General features: G+C 39.6%; 2 protein-coding genes across 13 annotated transcripts in view; one reads left to right on the top strand and one right to left on the bottom strand.

The window, feature by feature from the left end:
* Positions 1-23,248, top strand: part of CMSS1 (cms1 ribosomal small subunit homolog) — a 371,982-nt gene that overhangs the window by 13,216 nt on the left and 335,518 nt on the right. The window lies entirely within an intron of this gene.
* FILIP1L (filamin A interacting protein 1 like) overlaps positions 1-23,248 on the bottom strand; it is a 296,973-nt gene that overhangs the window by 2,816 nt on the left and 270,909 nt on the right. For all 5 annotated transcript variants that reach the window (XM_074033597.1, XM_005548313.5, XM_074033596.1 and 2 more), the window contains one exon: positions 17,674-20,449. In XM_074033597.1, the coding sequence (XP_073889698.1) occupies positions 17,674-20,449 (2,776 nt within the window). The remainder of the gene's footprint in view (positions 1-17,673; positions 20,450-23,248) is intronic.

Genomic DNA, 23,248 nt, shown 5'->3' with positions numbered 1-23,248 from the left:
AACCCCGTCTCCACTAAAAATACAAAAAAATTAGCCGGGCGTGGTGGCGGCGCCTGTAGTCCCAGCTACTCGGGAGGCTGAGGCAGGAGAATGGCGGGAACCCGGGAGGCGGAGCTTGCAGTGAGCCGAGATCGCGCCACTGCACTCCAGCCTGGGCCAGCCTGGGCGACAGAGCGAGACTCCGCCTCAAAAAAAAAAAAAAAAAAAAAAAAAAAAGAGTGCTTCATGAAGAATATAGCATTTGACTTGGGCCTTTAGACTTTTAGAAGTTTTCGCAGTATGATTTTGCTGGGATGGGCAGCTCCAATGATGATTAGGGGAACAGCTTGGTAGTATGTATCAAGAACCTTATGAATCTTTTCTAGGATGTAGAGAGGCAGGCAAGGATATTTGATTTTAGCATTGTTTATAAAGATGAAAAATGGACAGCTAAATGGATAGTATGTGTTAAATGAATTATAGTATAATTTTGACAATATGCTATGTTAATGAGGCCAAAGCATCAGGAGAATGTTTACTTAGAAATGTTAAAAGTAGAATTTAAAACTGTATACATGCTTTAATTATTTACACACGAAAAGAAAATGCCAAAAGAAAATGCACCCATGCTATTGGTGGTTAACCCTGATTAGTGGACTTTTTATTTTTCTTACATTTTCTGTGTTCTCCACATATTTTATAGTAAATATGCTATGAGAAAAAGCAACACTAAATTGTTTTAAGAGATAAGAAAGGAAGGAAACAACTCAGAGATCAGGACATTTCTGTGAACAACTGTATTATCCAAGCCATGAGCAGTAGAAGGTGCAGTTGAAGTCAGTGATGGACTAATCAAGTCTGCTAATATTGTGACTGTAGCATTAATAATAGCCTTCCCAAGATAGGTTTCTGTGATGTCCTGTAACTTTATCAAGATTTAGATTGGTTCTCCAATTTAGTGTACAAAAATGTATGTTGGGATCCTTTTTAAATTGTAGATTTCTGAATCTTACCCTATACGTTGTAATTCACTGGTTTGTGGATAGGTCCAGGAATGCACATTTTTAATAAACTCTCAGAGTGATTTCTTTGACTCAGGTGGTCGGCCTACCACACTTGGAAAAGTACTGCCATAATTGAACTTCCTTTAAATGTAAGCTTTATGTTTTCTTCACCTGAAACTCTGGCCTACCTGGGTATGCATAGTTCAATACTGTGAAAGGCCAGGACAGATTGGTATGACACACAGTATTGGTGGATCTCGGTTTTTTTGAGCAACACTGATATGTGTTGGTGAAGAAAATGTGTCTTGGAACGGTGGTCACTGATAACTTTCAGGCCCAGCTGACTGAAAGTTACTGGGCTACTACTTGTTTCCACACCATTGATGTGCAAGCTTTTGTTTTTTAGGTAACTCTTAATTTCATTACATAGTTTTTACCTCTAGATGGCAGTAAAGGCTTGTTATTTTATCAGAACACCCCAAATTGTCATTACCAAATCTTAAAAAAAAAAAAAAATGAGCCTAGGGCAGTGGCTCTTGCCTGTAAGCCCAGCACTTTGCAAGGCCGAGGTGGGCGAATCACTTGAGGTTGGTTGTTTAAGACCAGCCTGGGCAACATAGTGAAACCCTGTCCCTACTGAAAATACAAAACAGCCGGGCGTCATGGCGTGCTCCTGTAATCCCAGCTACTTGGGAGGCTGAGGCAGGAGAATCACTTGAACCCGCAAGGCGGAGGTTGCAGTGAGCCGAGATTGCAGCATTGCACTCCAGCCTGGGCCACAGAGCCAGACTCTGTCTCAAAAAAAAAAAAAAAAAAAAAAAAAAGTGTTTTTTTTTTTTTTCTTGGACATGTTTCAGTAAATGAGGTATGGAGCATTAAAATGTGTCATCTCTTGGATCATTTTTATACAGCATTATGTCAAATAGCTCCAAGAAAGTTTTGTCCAAATTTGGAATGCATATTACAAGAGAACTCCATGCATCTAGCTCTTTTAAAAAGACCACACAGTGAATGTTCTACTCAGAGTTGGAGGCTCCTGGGTTTCATCAGAAAGCAGATGTCCTGGAGGAGATTAAGCAAGTTGGAAAACTCATTCATAGAAGAAAACGATTTTTTAAAAAACGCTTAACCCAGTTCAACATGAAGACTGGGATTTGGAATGGATTAAAAGTCTGAAGGATGTTGAGTTCAATGAGGCAGAAGAAGTGGTTCCACCTAGGGAGCAGTAGAAAGAAGAGGAGTATATTTGTGGAATATATTAAATTTCAAAGGTGCTAGTTTGTTTTATCCATAGATTCTCAAAAGAAAACTAGCAATCGGCCGGGCGCGGTGGCTCACGCCTGTAATCCCAGCACTTTGGAAGGCCGAGGCGGGCGGATCACGAGGTCAGGAGATGGAGACCATCCTGGCTAACACGGTGAAACCCCGTCTCTACTAAAAATGCAAAAATTTAGCCGGGCTTGGTGGCGGGCGCCTGTAGTCCCAGCTACTTGGGAGGCTGAGGCAGGAGAACAGCGGGAACCCGGGAGGCGGAGCTTGCAGTGAGCAGAGATCAGGCCACTGCACTCCAGCCTGGGTGACAGAGCAAGATTCCATATGAAAAAAGAAAAGAAAAACAGAGGAGAAAAGAAAAGAGGAAGGGAGGAAGGGAAGAAGGAAAAAGACTTAGCAATCTAGAAGACTCCCTGTTTATAGAGAGTCATTAGGAGGCATTGAGTCATAATGATCAAAAGAAGTATGGAAAGGTGAAGTGTTTTCAGTTGTATTCAAAGTCTCAGATCGATAGCCCAATTTCTACATGACTCTTTTGTTCTTTCACATTATCATGGAGCGCAAATGTACCAGAACAAAATCAACGTTTATGGAGAAACTATCAGATCTCAGACAGCTGGAGTCAGGATGTTTCATTTTCTGTAAATGAAATTAATTTTGTAAGTGCTTTGAACTTTTTGAACTGTATTGGCAACATGTTGTGTAGAAAGCAGTGTTTTCTCAGGAGTGGTCCTGACTCCAGGGACTGCATCACACTTTAGCTCTAGAGGTTGAGAAGTTGAAGACTCCCAGAGACCTCTGGTCATTTTGATATGTGGTAATTCAGGTGGCGTGGGACGGTGGTTGGATTCAGGGCTGCTTACTCCCTCGGGGACTCAGCTGTGGAATGCTTGGCCAAGGCCGTGTGTTATCAGAATTGACAGTGTTTTTGTAGTTTTGTTTTTATCTCAGTGTTTAATGGGAAAGTATATAAGTAATGATGATGGATATGGTGATGAAAAGGAGGAAGTGCTAAACTGAAGAAAAATATATTTGAAATATGATTGCCTTCTTTTCTTTTGTCTTTTATATTATTTGACAAATCACTGCTAATTTATGGGGAGTGGTGGAATGGAAATAAGAGATAATCTGGCAGCTAGCCCAAAATTTCATAATGATGCTTTGGCTTTTTTCTCTTGATTTTCTCAGAGCTCCCCCATTAAACAATAAAACTTATCAGTACAAGTTTTACACTTTATACAGGAAAGGGTCTTTCAAAGGGAAGCCCTTTGATTTGATTAGCTCATTCTCGTTAACCTCTTATGAGAGATCATTTGGTTTTAAATAGTGTTCTACTGCTGTGGTTTATATTAAAGAGTTGTCCAGTATCTGATGCAAAGGTTAGAGTAAATAGGTGCCTTTATTCTATAATGTATCATGATTTGTGGTTGTACCTAGTCACCTCCCAGTCTCTCTTTCTGTGGAAATTATTCATTCGGCAGTGGGGGCAATCCAAGAATAAACATTGAAATAAAGTTTTCAAAATCCCTCCAAACCCCGTTGCCCCCACTTTGTGTCAGACCAAGCATCAGATGTAGCAATACTTTGTTAAAATAAACTATACTAACCTTTAATACTTGTCTTCCTCATTTGTCCTCTTTTTATCCATCTGTGAACTTTTTTCCTTTTACCTCAGCTTTTCTTTTTTTGTATCCTTTCCTCCCTCCCCTCTCCTATTACTTCCTCATTTCTTCATTTGCACCGATTTAATTGTTTTAGTCATTATCAGGGTTACATCTTATAACAGCCTTTGGGTAGTATCTACAGCACAAGCAGTGGAGCCAGTCTTGGGTCTTCATTCTAGTTTTGGCACTAACTTGCTGTGTCTGTTTGAGCAAACACTTTACCCATGTAAACCTCAGTTTCCTCATCTGTAATCTTCATCTGGGGATTAAAATACCTACTTGTAAGTTTTCTTTGGGGAGTAGAGACATTGTGTAGTAAAGTCCCTGGCCCATCTAAAGTTTCGGGTAAGTGTTAGTCGTTCCTGTTGTGATCATCATCGTCATCATCTTTGTCTTTTTCCTTATATCACTTCTTAAGATGCCTATTTCTTGGTCATAATCCTAACTTCTTTGATGGTTTTTACCTTTCTTGTTTTCCTGCTTTATCTCTTAACTATCCTCTCTCTAATTATTTATGGGCAATATGTTACTAAGGGTAGAAATTAAGGCAGCTGAATAAGCAGCACTGATTGCTGGGCTGTACTTCTAACCACCTTTGACCCAGAAATGGCCCCCTCACATGTCCTTTACTCTCCTTACGCTACTTTGTCTGGTCCTTGTGAATCTTTCTTTTTTAGAGTTCACCTAGAGACATTATCTGTTCTTTCCTGTTTTCATGTCTTTTGTTTGAAAAATGCAGTAGTTCTATTAGATCCCCTATAAAGTCCTTTGGCCTTGACATTCTGTGATTCTGTGAAAAGAACAAATGCAGGCCAGCTATGGCTACCAGGTGCCTTATTAGCCATATGAGCCTTTGTTGAGCACCTACTATGAGCACTATTTAAGTCCTGGATAGTATAGGACTGTCTTAAATTTTATATGCCCAGAGAGCCTGTTAGGATGCAGAATCCCTGCAGTGGGAATTAATAGGTCTGGGAATGTGAAACTCTGCAAAGTCATATGTGTTTCTGATGAAGGTGGTCAATGACTGCATTTTAAGAAACACTGATATAAGGAGTTAAAAAATAAATGATAACTAATTCTTGCTTTTGAGATGATAGTGTAGGAGGGGTAACAAATAATTATGAGGCAGAATGGTGTGCAATAATAGAATTACAGACAGCAGTTTTGGAAACTCAGTGGAAAACTAAAAAGTAAGGAAGATTTTCCATAGGAAGTGACACATGAGGGATGAGTAGGATTTTAGTATGAGGAACAAAGGAAGAAGAGTATTTCAGCCCTACAACCAGCATGATCAAAGGTAAGAAAGCCCAGTAGTATGTGGGAGGATAGTTAGTATGTTGTCCTGGTGAAGGTGTGGGGATATGTCTAGAGTTTCAAAGGGAGATCAAACGAAAGATGAAGGCCATGATAGAAGGTTTGGACTTTGGGTACTAAGCAATTTTAAGTACTATTTTCTGGGAGGCTGGAGAATTGCCAGGATCAGAATGGTATTTAAGGCTGGATTATAGAGGTGAGGATTTAAATGTAGTAGATTAACTATCTTATAGTACCATCTGTCCTAAAGTCTGAACTTGGGGAGTAGTAGTACAAATAAGCGGGGAGGACAGAGAAGGAAAGAATATGACAGAGAGGAGGATAAGCAGAGAAGTGGGGAATAGTTCCCAGATGTTGAACCTGAGCAGTGGGGAAGGTGATGGACCATCATTAGAGGTGAGACAAAAAAACAGTTCAAGAAAGATAGTAGATTGGGTTATGGGCATCTGCTAAGTTTGAAGTGTATAGTTGGGCCTTCCGTGTGGAACTGTTTGGTAGAGTTGAAATATTGAAGATGTTGCTTTGAGGATCATGATAGAGAAATTGTTGATACTATTCAAGTGTCTGAGACAGCCAGAGAGAGAAATGTAATTCCCACTCAACTGCCGCTCTTTTCTTCTCCCACCATAGGTACTTCTACATCCCTTTCCCAGAGCCTGAGATGAATTTTGTGGGATCCTCCCATGTGCCCACATCCTCTGCACAAGGCCACTTTATCTTACTGATAAGAATGTAACTAGTTCTGAGAACAGCCACCTAAGGAGGCATTTCTTCCCACTACTTGAACAGTGCATGGTGATTGAACCATTATCCAGGCACTGATTGGCTTGCTAGGGGAAAGGAAATCCTGCACCTCTCTTCCAGTAACCTGGCTGGCCCCTCGGCCATTGTGTCTGATCCAAGCAGACAGATTACCTAAACTTGTACTCTCAGAAGGGTTTGCCACTTTGTGGCACAGAGCCATGCAGTAAGGACAGGATAGCCTCCCCAAAGCATATTTACTTCCTCATTGGCAGTCTGAGAAAAACCTGGAATAGGACCATATTTGATAAGTTTGGCCTAAAAAAATAGTAATCGTCCGTTGTTCTCCCTAGTCTTCTCATTGTCCTTAGAAGCTATAATCAGCAGCCTCAGAAGCATTTATATTTTTCAGTTTCTGTAATTAATATATACTCTTATAATCAGAAAATTTCATATGAAATAAATGGGCTGCTTATGTAAATTACTATGAGAGCTGTTCTCAGGATGATCCCTACTCACTGATTTCCTCCCTGTTGTCCTAAAGGAATAACTGTCTGTCTCTTGTGTTATGGAACTTTTGAGGACCTCTTGGAGTTTTTAGTTAGCTCCTGTTTATATAAAACAGTGGTTTTCTAAGGCTTAAAAAATGACTGATCTCAGGCATAGTGAATTCAGGCAAGAACACCATGAAAAGGCATAAGAATAGAAAAAGAATAGCTTTTTCTTGTTAAAGAGAAGAGAGGAAATAAAAACAGAACAAAACAGCCAAACCACTAATTGTAAAGGATAGTAATGCATTTTTAAGGAATTACTTTGAGTTGTTCGAAGAGTGTCTGTGTTGATGCAGATTCTTGTATGGTGAGGGGAGACATAGGAGCCAACTTGACAACTTCCCTTTGCCATGGCAGTTTTTACTTGGGATGCTTCCTTGGTTTGCAATTTTGTACTCCTGAATTTGGAGACTGACAAGGTTGAACCCTAACACTTCTCCTTCTGACCTGGGAAGATACATAGTGATTATTTCTAAAAAATGATTCTGAGAGTGCCAGTCTTTCCTTATTAAGTTACAGTGTTCCTTGAGAAATAGAAATCCAGATTTAGAGTGTACCATCTGGGAAAATTTTCTGTTTCTGCAACAGCAGAATCACACCAAATGTGGCCTAAGTTGGTGGTGCTAGTCTTTATAATGGCTGGACCTTGACCCCTTGATTGCCTTTTCTGAAAGTCTTGGGTCATTATCAGGATTGTCAAGGCAGCCACCTGCTTATGAGCTTAGGTGTGCAATGGTTGTGATGCTCCTTCCATGAGTCATTTTCACTCACTTCTGATGCTTTTCTCTCCCATCATCTCTGAGGCTGATCAGGTACCTCCTGCTCTGCACATATTGATGTTCTTCATGCTTGGCATTTGTGCCCTTTGCTTACAGAATCTTGCCTTAGGATAGAGTGAACACTGACTGCACCTTTTGTGTTCTGAGAACAGTGTCCTAATGAGAACATGAGCTTCTCTTTGGACTTGCTTTCTCACATCTCCTATCCCAAGTGCCATCACCAGGTCAGTCTTCTCCGTGCCTGCCCATTTGTGTGGGGCTTGGCTTCTCACATTCATTATCTCTTGTCACCCTAACAGTGGCTTCAGGGAGGCAGGTGGAGTTGGAAGGAGAGGCAAATCACTATTGGCTATGGTGATCATGGAAGGTTTCAGAAGAGGCGAGCATTGATACAGACCTTTCAGTGTGGGTCTTATTTCACTTGACAAGAGATGAAAATTGTGTCCATGTAGAGAAGTGGGGAGGAGAAAGGGGAAAGCCCTGCATATGTTTAGGGACATTCTGAGTGTTCTGGCTGAAGTGGCAGATTTGTGAGGTGTAGCACAAGGAGGCAACATTAGACAACCTGTCTATCACCACAGAGAGTGGAAAGGATCAAATTCAACTTATAATGAATTTAAAACCCCTTGCAACTCAGTGTGTTGCCATGGAAAGAGAATGGGGCAACAGAATCAGACCTGTTTTCACTCCTCAGTTTTGTGACGTACTAACAGAATGACCTGGAACAGCTTTCCTTATGTGTCAGAGTTTTAATCTACTTATCTCTAAAGTTGTCATAATACCCACTTTCTAAGGTTGTTGTATAATAAAATAATGTTATATAATGGATTTGTTTTTTGCCCTCTCTTTTTTAATGTTACCTCACTACGCAGAAGCCTTCTGTGAAGACAGAGACTCCCTAGTGCTGTATTCATGGTTCTTCACAATCTAACCGGTCTGTGCCCTTTAAGCCTTACCCTGCCCCAACCATCTCAACTTCATCCATATTGCACTGCTCACTGTTCCTTGAATGTTGATTATCTGCCCTCCTGCCTGCCCCCACACCTTTACCTTGTGGGCACCTCTTTGGAGCACCTTTCTTTCTTCTCTGTATCCTAGTCCTCCCCATCCTCCATCCCCTGCTCAATCCTCCTCTGTTTCTGAAGCCTGATCCCCAAATCCCACCTGAGAGTAACCTGCTCTTCCTCTAAATTCCTGTAGTACTTACTGTCTATACAGTTCCTTCTCTGTGTTGAGCTCTTAGTTACCTTTTAAGCTACCCCTTAACTCCTGCCTTTTATTCCAAACTTGAATGTCTGCATAGCTGCCTAGCACAACAACGAGCAGTATTGCGTGCTTCATGAATGTTTGTTGGTTCATTCTTGTAGGTGAATGGTTGAGGAATGAAGGAGGCCTGTATCCTAATAGAAGACGTTAATGCCTGTAGTGGTTATAAGCTAATAATACAGAGGGAATTGCAGCTTCTCAGAGAGGACCTTTTAGAACGGTCTAAACAGTAGAGAGTTATCTCTTCAGTTCTTGGGATTCCTGCTGAAAACTAATTCCCTTCTCCCCCAACTCCATTTAAAGCCGGGGTGGTTGATTTCTAGACTCTTATTTCTCCCAAGGGCACATGAGAAATGGAAAGCTCTAGTTGAACTGAAAATTCTAGTTTAGAATTCAGGTATCTTTGAAAGAGACAGAAGTACAAAATACTGTAATAAATGTTCAAGTATGAACATGCTCTTGGGCCAGTCTGTCAAGTAAGTGGAAACAATTATGCAACAAAACTCTTCAGTATAGGTTTTTAAAGTTGCTTTGAGGCTTATGTTTAGTCAGATTCAAGGTTCTCATCTCTAGACACCAGACATGAGTTTTCATATGAGTTGTCAAATTTTTCCCACAGTAAGTTATGTAAGAGTGGAACTGGCTTATAGAGTCAGTTGGTCCATCTCTTTAATGTGGTGATTTTTAACCAGAGGGCAATTTTGCCCTCCAGGGAACATTTAGCCATGTCTGGAGACATTATTATCACAGTTGGGGGATGCTACATGTTGTGTAAGTAGAAGCCAGGAGTGTTTCTAAACATCATACCGTGCATAAACACCTCCTGCTTCCCCACAACAAAGAGTTCCTGGGCTGAAACCATTAATAGTCCTGAAGTTGAAAAAATGCTCTAATGGGGAGAAAAAGCTGATATGATTAGGGGTAAAAAATTAATTTGTAGAATCTGGTTTTTTTTTTTTTTGAGACAGAATCTCAACAGAGCTGTGAAGCTCTGTTGCCCAGACTGGAGCGCAGTGGCACAATCTTGGCTTACTGCAACCTCTGCCTCCCAGGTTGAAGTGATTCTCCTGCCTCAGCCTCCCAAGTAGCTAGGATTACAGGTGCCCGCCACCATGCCTGGCTAATTTTTGTATTTTTAGTAGAAACGGGGTTTTACCATGTTGGCCAGACTGGTCTTGAACTCCTCACCTCGTGATCTGTCCGCCTTGGCCTCCCAAAGTGCTGGGATTACAGGCATGAGCCACCATGCCCAGCCAATTCATAGAATCTTAGAGAAAGAAACATCTACTAGTTTTGACACCTATAAGTGAAAAAATGAGGAAGAAGTTTAATTTCTGGAGGAAAAAAACTCATGTAGGTTGTTGGCTTATTTATGCCCCGACCTTATTTCCCAAAAGGAATTTTAAATGATTTAAGGAGGGTGGCAAGATTTCAAATTCAGAAGTCACTGGAAGTTAGAACCAAATGTGATCTTAAAGATCACCAAGTTCAATTCACTTATTTCAATTCATAAAGGTTAAATGACTTGTCCAGGGCCTCACAACTGACTAGAAAAGGCATAAACCAGAGCCTGATCTATTTGCCTGCCTCCAGTGCTCCTTCGCCTAACCACTTCACTTAACTGAGTCTTCCTCTGTGAAGCTTTCTAATCTACTGTAGCCTTCCTTAATCTCCAGTTTATTGGTAGAGATTGACAGTTTCTCACTTGATTAAATGTTGTCTGATACTCTTGTTTCTTGTTTCATTTCTTGCCCAGGTTAATAAGCTCTTCAAGGGCAGTGAATCTTTCATCTCCATAATATCTGCCCCAGTGGCAAGTAAGAGGTACACAGTTTAGTGTGTCATGATCAGTGGATTGATCGATTGTGTACATGTGATGCTTTGAAGAAAACATATTGCACACTAAGATGCTGTGCATGTCACTGAGACACAAGTTTTGTTGCATAAGGATCATTTCTACTCACTTGATTGACAGATTGGTCCAGAGCATGTGCACATTTGAACATTTATATTTGTGTTAATACCTTGTACCTTTGTCTCTTTCAAAGATATCCTATTATAAACTAGAGTTTTCAGATAAACTGGAGCTTTCCATTTCTACTATGTCTGTGGCAGAAAAAGAGTCTAGACAACCAACCACCTTTACCTTTTGCCAGAACAGCAGATAACTCCCTCTACAGACCTTTCTAAAAGATCCTTTCTGAGAAGTCTCAATTCCCTATGTCTTAGCTTGTAACCACCACAGGCATGAATGTTCATTAGTAACCTACCCTCCACCTATCCGAAAACCTCAGGAATGGCTGAGGACGAGGTGTAGGCTTTGTAGGTCTCTAGGGTTTATATTTGTATATCGTAGTTGTCCAAACATGGCTAGCCTTTAAAGAGCTAAACAGAGGCACAATCCTATCATAAAAACGGACTAAGGACATGAATAGACAATTCTCAAAAGAAGATATACAAATAGCAAACATATATAAAAAAATGCTCAACATCACTAATTACCAGGAAAATGCAAATCAAAACCACAGTGCGATACCACCTTACTCCTGCAAGAATGGTCATAATCAAAAAATTAAAAAATAATAGATGTTGGTGTGGATGTGGTGAAAGGGGAACACTTCTACACTGTTGGTGAGAATGTAAACTATTAGTACATCCAGTATGGAAAACTGTGGAGATTCCATAAAGAACTAAAAGTAGATCTATCATTTGATCCAGCAATCCCATTCCTGGGTATCTACCCAGAGGAAAAGAAGTCATTATATGAAAAAGGTATTTGCACATGCATGTTTATGGCAGCACAATTCGCAATTGCAAAAATATGGAACAAGCTCAAATGCCCATCAATCAATGAGTGGCTATAGAAAATGTGGTATATATACATGGTGGAATACTACTCAGCCATGAAAAGGAATGAAATAATGGCATTCGTAGCAACTTGGATGGAACTGGAGACCATTGTTCTAAGTGAAGTAACTCAGGAATGGAAAACCAAACATTGTATATTCTCACTCATAAGCGGGAGCTAAGCTATGAGGACACAGAGGCGTAAGAATGAGACAGTGAAATTTGGGGACTCAGGGGAAAGAGTGGGAGGGGTGTGAGGGATAAAAGACTACACATTGGGTACAGTGCAAGTGATGGTTGTACCAGAATCTCAGAAATCACAACTAAAGAACTTACTCATGTAACCAATCACCACTTGTTCCCCCAAAAGCTATCGAAATAAATAAATAAAAACAGAGGCAAAAAAAAAAAAAGATGGTCTCAGGTAGCCCCTTAGATATCATACCAGGACCGTTTGGCTGTGGGGAGGAAGAATAACTCACTAAAATAAGAAAACTAGTTTCAGTTTTTCAAAACAGATTGCCTCAAATAATAAGATAAGTTTTATTTATCTTGATCAACAGCTTTGACAATGAAATTTTAAATGATGTCACAAGTGATTATCCCTGGGATGGCTGACTGCAATGCCAAAGGTTATTCCTGAATACATTTTTATGGCAGCATTCTAAGTGTAAAACCTGGTACCTGATGGAATGTTGACAGATTTGTAAGTGCTCCCATGTAAATGGTGTTAATTCATTATCAAATTATGAAGTACTTAGAGGTGTTGGCCAGTTAACTCGCTATACTCCCTCAAGATTCCTTAACCTACAGTGTTGCCTTTGAGGGATGCCTGCTCTGATGTATTGACTGCCCAAAAGCTTTACCCTTCTTGATGTACCTTGAGGAATGGAAAGGGTCCATCTGCTGGAAAGGAAAGGGCTTGGAGTTTAAGTAAAATGAATTTAAGTGGGGTTTAAGGTTTGAGAACCTTAGCAAACTACTTGTCTTCCTTGCTCTTTCTTGTATTTGCTTCACTGTGCCATAAGTTGAATGGAGTCCTTTGTTTTGGTTCATCTAACTGCCGTATTTAATGTGTGTTCTGGACCCTTCCCAAAAAATGCTACAGAGTTAAGTTGAGGGCCTGGGATCTGAGAGAGAAACAGACCTTGTAGGTGTCAGACAGCCTGCTGCAGCTCAGCCAAAGATTTAGGCATCTATGCTTTGCTACAGTTATAAAACTGGGAATCTTCCCACCCAATAAAATGGGAGTTTTTATTGAGCTTTCCTTTTAAATAAAAAGAAAACGTGGAGAATAAGCCTTCTGTTTGTCATGCCAGCCACTAGAGGGTAGAATAGCCACACTTGCTAGGACAGGTGTAATTTAAACAGAGGGACTGTGGTCAGAACACATTTGCCAGTGCTTGTCAATACAGATGCTTTTTGACTTATGATAGGGTTAAAACCACATAAACCCACTGTGAGTTGAAAATATTAAAAGTTGAAAATATGTTTAATACACCTAACCTACTGAATATCATAGCTTAGCCTAGCCCACCTTAAACATGCTCAGAGAACACTTTCATAAATCTACAATTGGCCAGAATCGTCCAGCAGCACAGCACACTGTAGAACAGGGGCCCCTAAAAAACAAGCCATGGACTGCTACCAGTCCGTGGCCCGTTAGGAGCCGAGTGGCACGCAGAAGGTGAGTGGCAGGCAAGCGAGCATTATTGCCTGACCTCTGCCTCCTGTCAGAACCAGTGTGGCATTAGATTCTCATAGGAGCACGAGCCCTATTGTGAACTGCACATGCGAGGGATCTAGGCTGAGCACTCCTCATGAGAATCTAGCTAATGCCTAATGATCTGAGTGGACAGTTTCATCCTGAAACCTTCCACCCAACCGCCCGGCCATGGAAAAATTATCTTCCATGAAAACAGTCCCTTGTGCCAAATTGGGAACTACTGCTGTACAGTATCGGTTGTTTACCCCCATGATTGTGTGGCTGACTGGGAGCTGTAGCTCCCTGCCACTACCCAGCACTGGGAGAGAGTATCTTACAGCATATTGCTAGCCCAGAAAAAGATCAAAATTTGAAGTACAGTTTTAGGGTACAACTAACCAGCAGAAGAGTTTGTTAAAATGCAGCTTTCTGGGCCTCTGCCCCCAGAGGTTCTGATTTGATAGCTCTGAGTAGAACTTAATATCAAGGGATTCTCATACAGATATCTTGGATTTTACTTTGAGACACGCTGATCTGTAAGAGTTTTGGGGCATGCATTTTTTCCTGACTATCTTTTCTCTTGGGATTACAAAGCAAAATGATTATCTGGAGGAAAAAAATCTGAACAATAACAGAAACCAGGGTATAGGAAAAAGCTAGAGTGTTGGTTAATTTAAAAGTCTTTCCCTGCCTTTGTTTAACGTATTTTAAAAGAGACTTACTTTGTAAATATTCAGAATCAAAGAAACTACTAAAACGTTTTTATTGGGAGTTTTACTTCAACCAGTAAAGACCATGGAATCCTTAGACTACAAATCTCTAAACATTTTTGATAAAATATCCCTTCTATGACCATCTCACAGCTCCCCTAATTTTATCCTTTATGGGTTATGTGGTTTGGCTCTGTGTCCTCACTCAAATCTCCTACCTGTAATCCCCATGTGTCAAGGGAAGGACCTGGTAGGAGGTGATTGGATCGTGGGGCGGTTTCCCCTGCTGTTCCCGTGCTGTTCTTGTGATACTAAGGGAGTTCACATGAGACCTGATGGTTTAAAAGTGGCAGTTTCCCCTGTGCAGTCTCTGGCTCTCTTGCTGCCTGGTAAGATGTGTCTTGGCTTTGCTTTGCCTCCTGCCATGATTGTAAGTTTCCCGAGGCCTCCCCCAGCCATGAGGAACTATGAGTCAATAAAACTTTTCTTCTTGATAAATTACCCAGTCTCAGGTATTCTTTATAGCAGTATAAAAATGGACTAATAAAAATGGATGTCATGAAGACCCCAAGCCTAATGTCTTAGCATTGTAAAATATAGTTCTGGAGACCTTACAAAGAGTGTATGTAATTTTATCATGATCTTGATTGAACAAGTATTGCAATTCTTTCTTATGTGTAAAGAGTAAAGATTCAAGTGTAGTAATGCACAATGTCCTTCTAGTAAGGATGACAATTTTATTTTTGTCAGTGCCCCTAGAGAGCAGTGGCATCCTCTCGGGGAAACTTTTGCCATTACTTTTAAATAGAAAAAACATGATAAAATCATTCAAATCTGTGATAGGATTCTACCATTTAAAGAGTTAAAGAGTTAGTGGGAATGTGAGTAAAATGAAACTTGGTTCTGAAGCCAGGACTTAGACTAATGAAAGGTTGGTATGAGTTTTTCAGAGAGACAAAAAAACAGTCTGTCTTCTGTGAGCACTCATGGACCAAAGAATACAACCCTCCACCCCCACATATTTCATATGAAGATTTCTGAAGATTTTCCAGTGTCACTTCCTGTTTCCTTCCTGGTTTTTGGGGGAGTTCTATGATTATATGTTAATGAAAAAGGAAGTTCTGTAATCTTCCAATCTCTTCTCTCTCTCTCTCTTCTCTCACACGCACACAAAAAAATATAAGAAACCTTTTTAAAATTAAAGGCCAGATATCAACAGTGTGTCATTTTAGGTAAAATTCTATAGAAAAAAAGATGTTTTGCAGAAATTATGCTGCTGTTATGATGATCTTTAATTAGTAACACTTGTAATAATGTACACGTTATTAATCTGTCTTCTAAAATTTATTTTGATGCTGATACAAATTATTATACTAAAGGAATCCTCCCAGTAGAGGTACTTCTGAAAAAGAGGTGTTCCTTGAAGGTTTGGTGAATCTCCAGTTATGTTAGATTAACTACTTAGGAAGCCTCTATATAGTTAAAATCTGGAACAAATGATTAAATGAGAATTTGTGCATTATAATAATAGAACACAGGACTTACGGTGTTAACTTTATTATAGAGAATTGCTGTGGCTCACATAAGAAATTGAACCCTTTCAAAATGGGTGGGCTGATGAATAGCCCAAATTTGGCTCCCAAACTCTATTAGTTACAAGTGTGCCAAGAATGGATTTCTACCCTCCTCTCATCCCCCACCAGCACTTGGAGCAGCCAAGAGGAACCTGGGGTGATGGGAATCCCTTGGCTGGTTATCTCTGCCTCTTTATCTGTTTCCCCCAGTGCCACCCAAGCATGTGTTTTGTTTATGCCATTATGTGACAAAGTTGGGAAGACTTTGTTCTTAAATTCTTTGTGATTTCCATTGTTCATAATTTTATGACTAGTTGATTGATGCCTTCCAAAATATTACATGTACCCGCTCTCAGTAACTAGAAAAAGATCTCATGAAGCAGCAGCATTATCATTGTCTGTTTTGAAAGAGCTAAAATTAAGTTGGCCATTCCTTCTAGAGTTCTGGCCCAAGGTGACTTAAAAATAGTTTTAATAAACATTTAGACCATCTTGTATTTTGTAATACAGTTGGGTCACTGCTGATTCCTAAGATAAATGTGTTTAAACAGAAGCTTTCTCATTCATCAGCAACCTCAGCTTTCATCCAAATTTATTTAATGATGATGCAAGCCCATAGCGTTGGTGTTGCAGTTCGTCACCATGGAAGTGTTTCTGTCAACAAATCCTTGCTTTACCATCATGAAATTGATTTTGCAGGGGAAAGGAGGATGATTGTGAAAGCTTTCTTCTACTCTTAAAGATCTTCACAGTTTGCCTGGATGTCTAAATGAATTGTATTTAAAATCAATAACTGGCAATAAAATTAACCACACTAAATTAACAGTTATGAGGTTAGAAAAAGGGAAATGGCAATAAGCTACTTGGTCTGAAATCGTCTTTTTGGAATGTGACTTGGAGACCACACTTGTAAGTTAAAATGTTCCCTGAAAGCTATTGTTCTCTGCTCAGAAGTATAGATTATCCCCAGGGAGTCCCGTGAAGCAGATATCAGAATTTCTAGGATGATTTGGCTGAGTTTTTCTCATCTATATTATAAATGGCATAATAATCACAGAAGAAATTCACACTATATTACTTCTTTCAACTAATATACTGTATTTTTTTTTTAATATGCCTTTTCTATAACTTATGTCGTAACTATCTTTGGCTTTTATGTGCTTGTTTTAAAAAAAACTGTAAAAGTTAAAAAAAAAAAAAAACCTATAAGCTTCTGAATACAGGCCCTTTATGAGCAGGGTAGGTAGCACCTACATTAAGTAATTCAGACTATTTTGGGAACCACATAGGTAAGAAACAAGAATGACATTTTCTTTTTTTTCTTTTGCTTTGAAGCAGAGTGTTCAGGAGTTTATGTCACAGTGGCTGGTTCCAGATTTGGTTGCAGACATATGTGTTCTGTGGGAGTTTTGATCTCTGGTAGAAATACAGTCGACTCTTGATTGTCAAGGTTAACTACATTTCCAAATGTACTTTCTCTGGCTTTCTATCACATGTCAGAGCTTTTAAATTTTACCATCTGCTTATATGTGCTCATGAAAACCAAAATTATTCAGTAGTATTTTATTTCATTATTATCATAAACATTTAAGTTCCTAATGTAGTCTAAGCACTGTGTTGGGCTCTAGAGATACTGAGATACATCCCAAGCATGAAGTTATGTTTGCTTCTGAAAGATCTTATAGTTCACTTTGAAATCAAAGAGATGTAATTTTTATTTATTTGAACCACTTTTCCCTCTTCTAATATGTGATTAGAAGTTGACCGTAAATGAGACATAGGTCCTGTTTGTTTTTAAGGAAGAATTAATAGAGACTATAAGCAAAAGACAAAATTCTATTGTACATGCAGAAATATAACGCAGAATGACCAAAAGAAAATTCAGCAAGCAATGGTAAAAATAACAAATTATTTACTGTTTTATAATGTTAAAGTATTTTGCCAAGACAAGTTGCAGTCAAATTAAAGTGAGTTATGGAAAATGAAATACATAAAGATGTATTTATACAAGTGCAGACTAAATATATTTTCCATACAAGTTTGTAAATGAAAAGATACACAGTAAGTGCACACTCGATATGACTATGCAGGCAACAGTTAGTTTCAGATACTCTTGTATAGTTCATGCACAAACCTTCCCAAAGTACGAGTTCAGTCAGTCTTGGGGGATATGGAGGGATGATTAAAAAAGGATTGAGTTCCTTGCAAAAATATCAGTATGGACTGGATGAGGGTGAGCGTGGTCAGTTATATATATTACTTACTGTAATTTGTGATTGTCGAGGAAGAGGTGTGGCTGTTGGTGTGATAGTAATACTGCTGGTGACTTTATTGGTTGTTTTGTTTAGTGCCCCGTTAATTAAGCCTTGAGTTCGGTTATCCTGCAGTGGTGCTGAAGGGCTGGCAGGTCTCACAGGGCTGGCTACAGCTTGCATGTAAGGACTTCCTAAGTGAATGTGGATTTTATTATCCTCAGTAGTTATCACACTTGAACTATTACTGTTTGAACGCTGAAACTGCCATGATGACTGCCGGTCCGGGGAGACTCTGAATATCGCATGCTTGGCACTGATTTCTATTGGTTCTGGAGAGCGTCCCTGCTCAGGAGAGCTAGCTGAACCAGTCACAGCCAAAACCTGAATAGGGGACATTGTCCTTTCTGGAGTTAGAGAACCACAAGACTCTGGGGTCTGTGCTCTGGCAAAAGTTGCCATGGTAATTGGGGACATGCCTTGTTCTAAATTCATGAGGTCTTCTGTAGAGGTTTTGGATTTTACTGGTGTTATGGAGGCATTTTGGAGGATGGTTATCCTTTGCTTTGGCGTGCCACAGTTCGGTATCACTGCAGTACTCGTGTAAGAGTGAGGACTCTCTGTAGTCGGGCTTGTGATTTCAAGAGTGGCTGTGTTTTGTACATGGTCTGGAGTAACCTTTATATGAAGTGGCTGCCCAGGTGTGTGGCTTAGGACTAGATCTCCAGGTTGCACAAAGTTGGCATTGGGTTTAGTTTGTATTTTTCCATTCTGAGGATGGCCCTCCTTGGATTTCATCCAGGGAATCCATAGCTTTCTGTTAACAGGACATGGAGTAGACTGGCTGCATTTGAAGGACAGCACAGATCCCTCATCATTAGGGTCCTCGTCTTGATCCTCACTCTCCTCATATAACTGACCATTGATGACTGCACGTTCCAGAGGAATGAGGCTCTTGTAATCAGGTGGTTCATTGTCTACTGCTTCTGTCTGAACTTCTTTAGAAAATACTTGAGTATCGGAAATTCTTCTTCCATTGAGACTAGGCCTGAGGCTCTTACTGAAATGCCGGTACCTCTCTAACTCCTTAGTGAGGTTTTCAATCTCTCTTCCTAAATCTCTGTTCCTGTTTTCTTGTTGATTTAGTTTTTTTTGCAGGACTGAGTGATCTCCCTGGAGGTGACATATTAGGTCTTCAGTTGCCATGTATTCATGAATTTTCTCTTTTAATGCATCCACTTCTCTTGAGAGGTGCCCTGACTTAGCTTCTTCTTCTTGAAGCCTTTTGAAGAGCCATTGTTCATGGCTGGCCTCTGTCTTTTCTGCTAATTTGTACTTAGTAAGTTCCATTTTAACATGCTCCAGCTCTTTAGATAAAAATTGAGCTTTGTCTCTTTCATTAGCGTACCTTCGTTCTAGAGTCTCATATTCATCTTCTGTTTTCATGAGGTCATCCTCAATGGCTTTCATGTCCTTTAGCTTCAGTTTCAGTCTTTCCACTTCTTGAGAGAGCTCCTTAATCTTATTGTTTTCTTGGTGTAATGCTGTTGTGGATTTCCCAGAGTCTTGATTTAATTTGTTTTTTGGGAAATCTTTCTCAATTGCTTCCAGTGATTGAAGCCTATTTTTCAACATATTAACTCTTGACAGGAGATCATTTCCTTTCTCTTCTTCCGCTTTCAATTTGTTTTTTAAATCATCTCTCTCCTTGGTTACGCTGTACATCTTTTCTTCTACATCGGTTTTGGACTTGAGCGCCCTTTTAGTTTCCTCAATTAACTTCTCAGTAACTGTTGTTACTTTATTTTGCTCCACTTGAAGCTGAGAAGAAGCAGCTTGTAATTTATCTTCAGTTTTCTTTAATTTTTCACTCATTGTTTTGCGTTCATCTACAAACATCACAGTTAATGTTTTCAGTTTAGTTAAATCCTCTTTTAGAGTGAATTCTGTCTTTTCTAGCCGACTTTCAATGGCTTCTAGCTCTTTAATCCTTCCTTTTAAACTCTCCAGTTCTTGAGACAACTGTTTTGTGGTCATCCTTTCTTTTTCTAAATTGCATTTCAGAGAGTAGCATTCTTGTTTGCTTTTGTTGAAAGCGTCTTCTAACTTTTCCAGAGCCATAATTCTTTTACTGAGTTTTTCAACCTCTAGTTTAAAGTCTTTACTCTGTAACGTCTCCTTTTCAAGCCTCTTATTGAGATCTCTGCACTGCTCTTCCATTTTTATGAGTTCTTCATCTTTCCCTTCCATATCTAGCACACGTTTCCTGAGCTCTTCCACTTCAGCCATGATACCAGCGTTTCCATATTCTCCCTTACTGATTTTTTCTTTTATATCCTGCAGCTCCTCTTCTGCTTTTCGTAAAGACCTGTTTGTCTCTTCTAACTCATCAATCTGCCGGCTGAGTGCTGCCAGCTTTTGTTGAAGCTGGCGATTTTGACTGTCCTCATTGGTGAGCTTCGCCATAATTGTGTGTTGGTCCTGGTGAAACTTTGTGGTCTGTGTTTGCAGTTCCTTCTCTAGTCTGGTTGCCTTCTGCTCTTCCTCCTGAACTCTGGCTTCAGCAAGGGCTAGTTTGGTATGTGTTTCCTTTGCATTTGTGGTCAGCTCTTGGATTTTCTGTCTTTGAAGGGTGAGCTGTGCCGTCAGCCTTTGTTGTTCATCCACCACCATCAAAGCAAAAGACTTCAGCTTGGTCAGCTCCTCTTTCAGGGTGGTGACCCTTTTCTCCTTTTCTTGCTCCTTCTCCTCCTGAGACTTGATTTCTTGATCAATTAGCTTCTTTAATCTGAAAAATGTAAAGTGCATTTTGTGGTTGATGCTTTAGTAACTCATCGACTGTAATTAAATATATATGTAATTTAGAAATTATGTAATTGTATGAACTGTGTCAGTTCATATACAATATGCAAAAGAGTTCCTGAATTTGATGACAGAGGAAAATCTTGATAAACAGTTATCTTGCTTTTTTACTTGACTACTATTGATCAGTAACAGCTGCATTTCACCAGGAGCCTTAGTAAAAGAGTAAAGGCAAGAATATTTAGTTTAAATTGCTTGGGTAACATATAATTATTAGGCAGTCTGGCCTGAAGACTATGAAAATAGGCACAAGCTTGAGATGATGCAGTTAGACCTGGCTGCAAGACTGACCCTAATCTTACCAACTAATTGATCTGGGCAGTTATTTAACATCTCTGAACCTCAATTTCCTCATATGAAAAATGGGGGCAATAATTATATTTACTTCAGGGGCTTTTTATGAAAATTAAATGAGATGATTCATCTAAGATTCTCATTGTCCTGACACATGGCAAGCATTTGGTATTAGTTCTTGCTGCTGTTCTTTTTTTATTAATAGGGTTATTATATTTATCAAATAGTTTGCTTGAACCAAAGTATGTGGTGCATTAATGTTTGATGTTCAACTCCTTCATTCTTAGTTAAGAAAAATTGTATTCCCATTGCTTAGAAGTTATGCACTTCACTGATAGACATCGGTGCCAATTAAAACTTGGTTTGCACTGGCACAACATTATTCTGAGAACCACTTCACATATACCTTATCCTCATAGTGGACAACAGTTAAGTGAGGAGAATTGAGAGGCATCTGTTTGGGTTTGGTGTTTTCATAACATTTGAGAAGAGCTTGGGGTTTGGTAGGAAAGTGCTTATTGATGAGAGTCTGATGCTAGACATGATGGAAGAGAAACTCTGTTATCAGGAACATAATAATTCCCTCTTAAATGACGACTACTGTGACATGCTGTTTTCTTCTTTTATGTTTTAAATTTGTCTGCATAACAGGAGGATATTTTACATGTAGTATAAACTGTCTCTTCCACCTCAGTAGTGAGGTCAAAGCTTTAAATTTGTGGCACTCTCAGTTACATTGTGAATATAATCAGTTACATCCTGATTATAGAGGATGTAATTACAGCTTTGCAGTTAAACAGAAGCTAAAATAGAATGGAATCCCTGAGGAATTGAACTAAAGGACTTGTCATGGATGAAGTTATGAATATTTACATTCTGATAGGTATAGATAATTCATAATACTTTAATGTATCTTTTCTCTTAGGGATGAGTTAACTATCAAATGCATGTCTATCATCCTTATCATAGAACTTACTTTTTGAAAGTTGTGTAAGGATTTGAGAGAACTTATTATTTATTTTATTTTATTTTATTTTATTTTTTGAAACGGAGTCTCACTGTCACCAGGCTGGAGTGCAGTGGGGCGATCTTGGCTGCAACCTCTGACTGCCTGGTTCAAGCGATTCTCCTGTCTCAGCCTCCCTAGTAGCTGGGATTATAGGCATGTGCCACCACGCCCAGCTAATTTTTGTATTTTTAGTAGAGACAGGGTTTCACCATGTTGGCCAGGATGGTCTCAATCTCCTGATCTCGTGATCCGCCCGCCTTGGCCTCCCAAAGCGCTGGGATTACAGGTGTGAGCCACTGTGCCGGCTGAGAGAACACTTTAAAAGGAAACTAATTTAGGGTCATCTTCTTGGAAATTGAGTCCTTCTTTTTGAGATTCTAATCTGCTCTTTTCTGTAATTTTCTGTAATTACATTACACAGGAGAAACATGTTTAAAATAATCATATAAGAATTCTCCATCTTTTTTGTGGGAATCCACTTTTAGTTTTTTCTGTTTTGAGGACTTAACAGGAGGCTGGCCCAAGGGCTGTGGCTTGTAAAATTCAGAAGATGCTCGGCGGGATGCTGGGGTGTGGTTGATGATGATCTCATCCAAGGTCTTGGCAAAAGGCTTGCCCATGGTTTCTGGCCATGCCCCATCCCTATTTGAGACACGTGAGAGCCTGAAAAGATAAGCATGGCAGCTTCTTCTCGAATGGTCATGGGACTTCTCAACCCAGTGGCAGCGTCCACGGGTAAACTGCTTTGGTGGTGAAATAGTTAAAAAGAACTTTGGCAAAGTGCTTCTTCCTCCTGCCTTAGCATTAGAATTCATTCGATTTAATGGTTTTGACAATGCCTTGAGCATAATTACAGTGAAATATTTTTCCCCTCTCTACACCACAGTTCTTACAGTTTTATTAGAGAGCAGTTTCACAAAAACTTTTAAGTATTTATTTTCAGTTTATTAAATTATAGCATGTGCTATTTCAGTTTCATGAGAAGGGGGTGTGTTTTCTTAGGATATGAGGGAGGGAAGACTGTTTCACAGTATAATTAAAAGAGTATTAAAAGGGAATGGTGATTAGTGAGTGCAGTGCAGTAACCTGCAAAAAAGGTTTAGAAGAAAATTCAGTTGCTTCCATTTTGTTCAGTGTTTTTGGAGCAGACATGATGCATATTTTTCAGCCTGGGGCATGATGCATATTTTTCAGCATGATGCAAACATAAGCATGTTTTTCATGGTTTTTGTAATTTGGTTGCATCCCCATCTGTTCCCCAAGCTCTGTCTGATTATTTGAATGCATTTTCTCTAAGCATTTCCTTACTACTTGTTTTCCAATAACCTGCTGTTTCCTTGGGCCACTCTCATGAGCGCACCATAAGACAGTCAGCTGTCTAGTCTGGTAAAGCCTGTCGGGGAGGTAAACAGGAATTTATTT

Source organism: Macaca fascicularis, chromosome 2 (genome assembly GCF_037993035.2).
Source record: "Macaca fascicularis isolate 582-1 chromosome 2, T2T-MFA8v1.1".
Taxonomy (NCBI): Eukaryota; Metazoa; Chordata; class Mammalia; order Primates; family Cercopithecidae; genus Macaca; species Macaca fascicularis.
The sequence above is the reverse complement of the archived record's forward strand: the minus strand, read 5'-3'. Positions and strand labels throughout refer to the sequence as shown.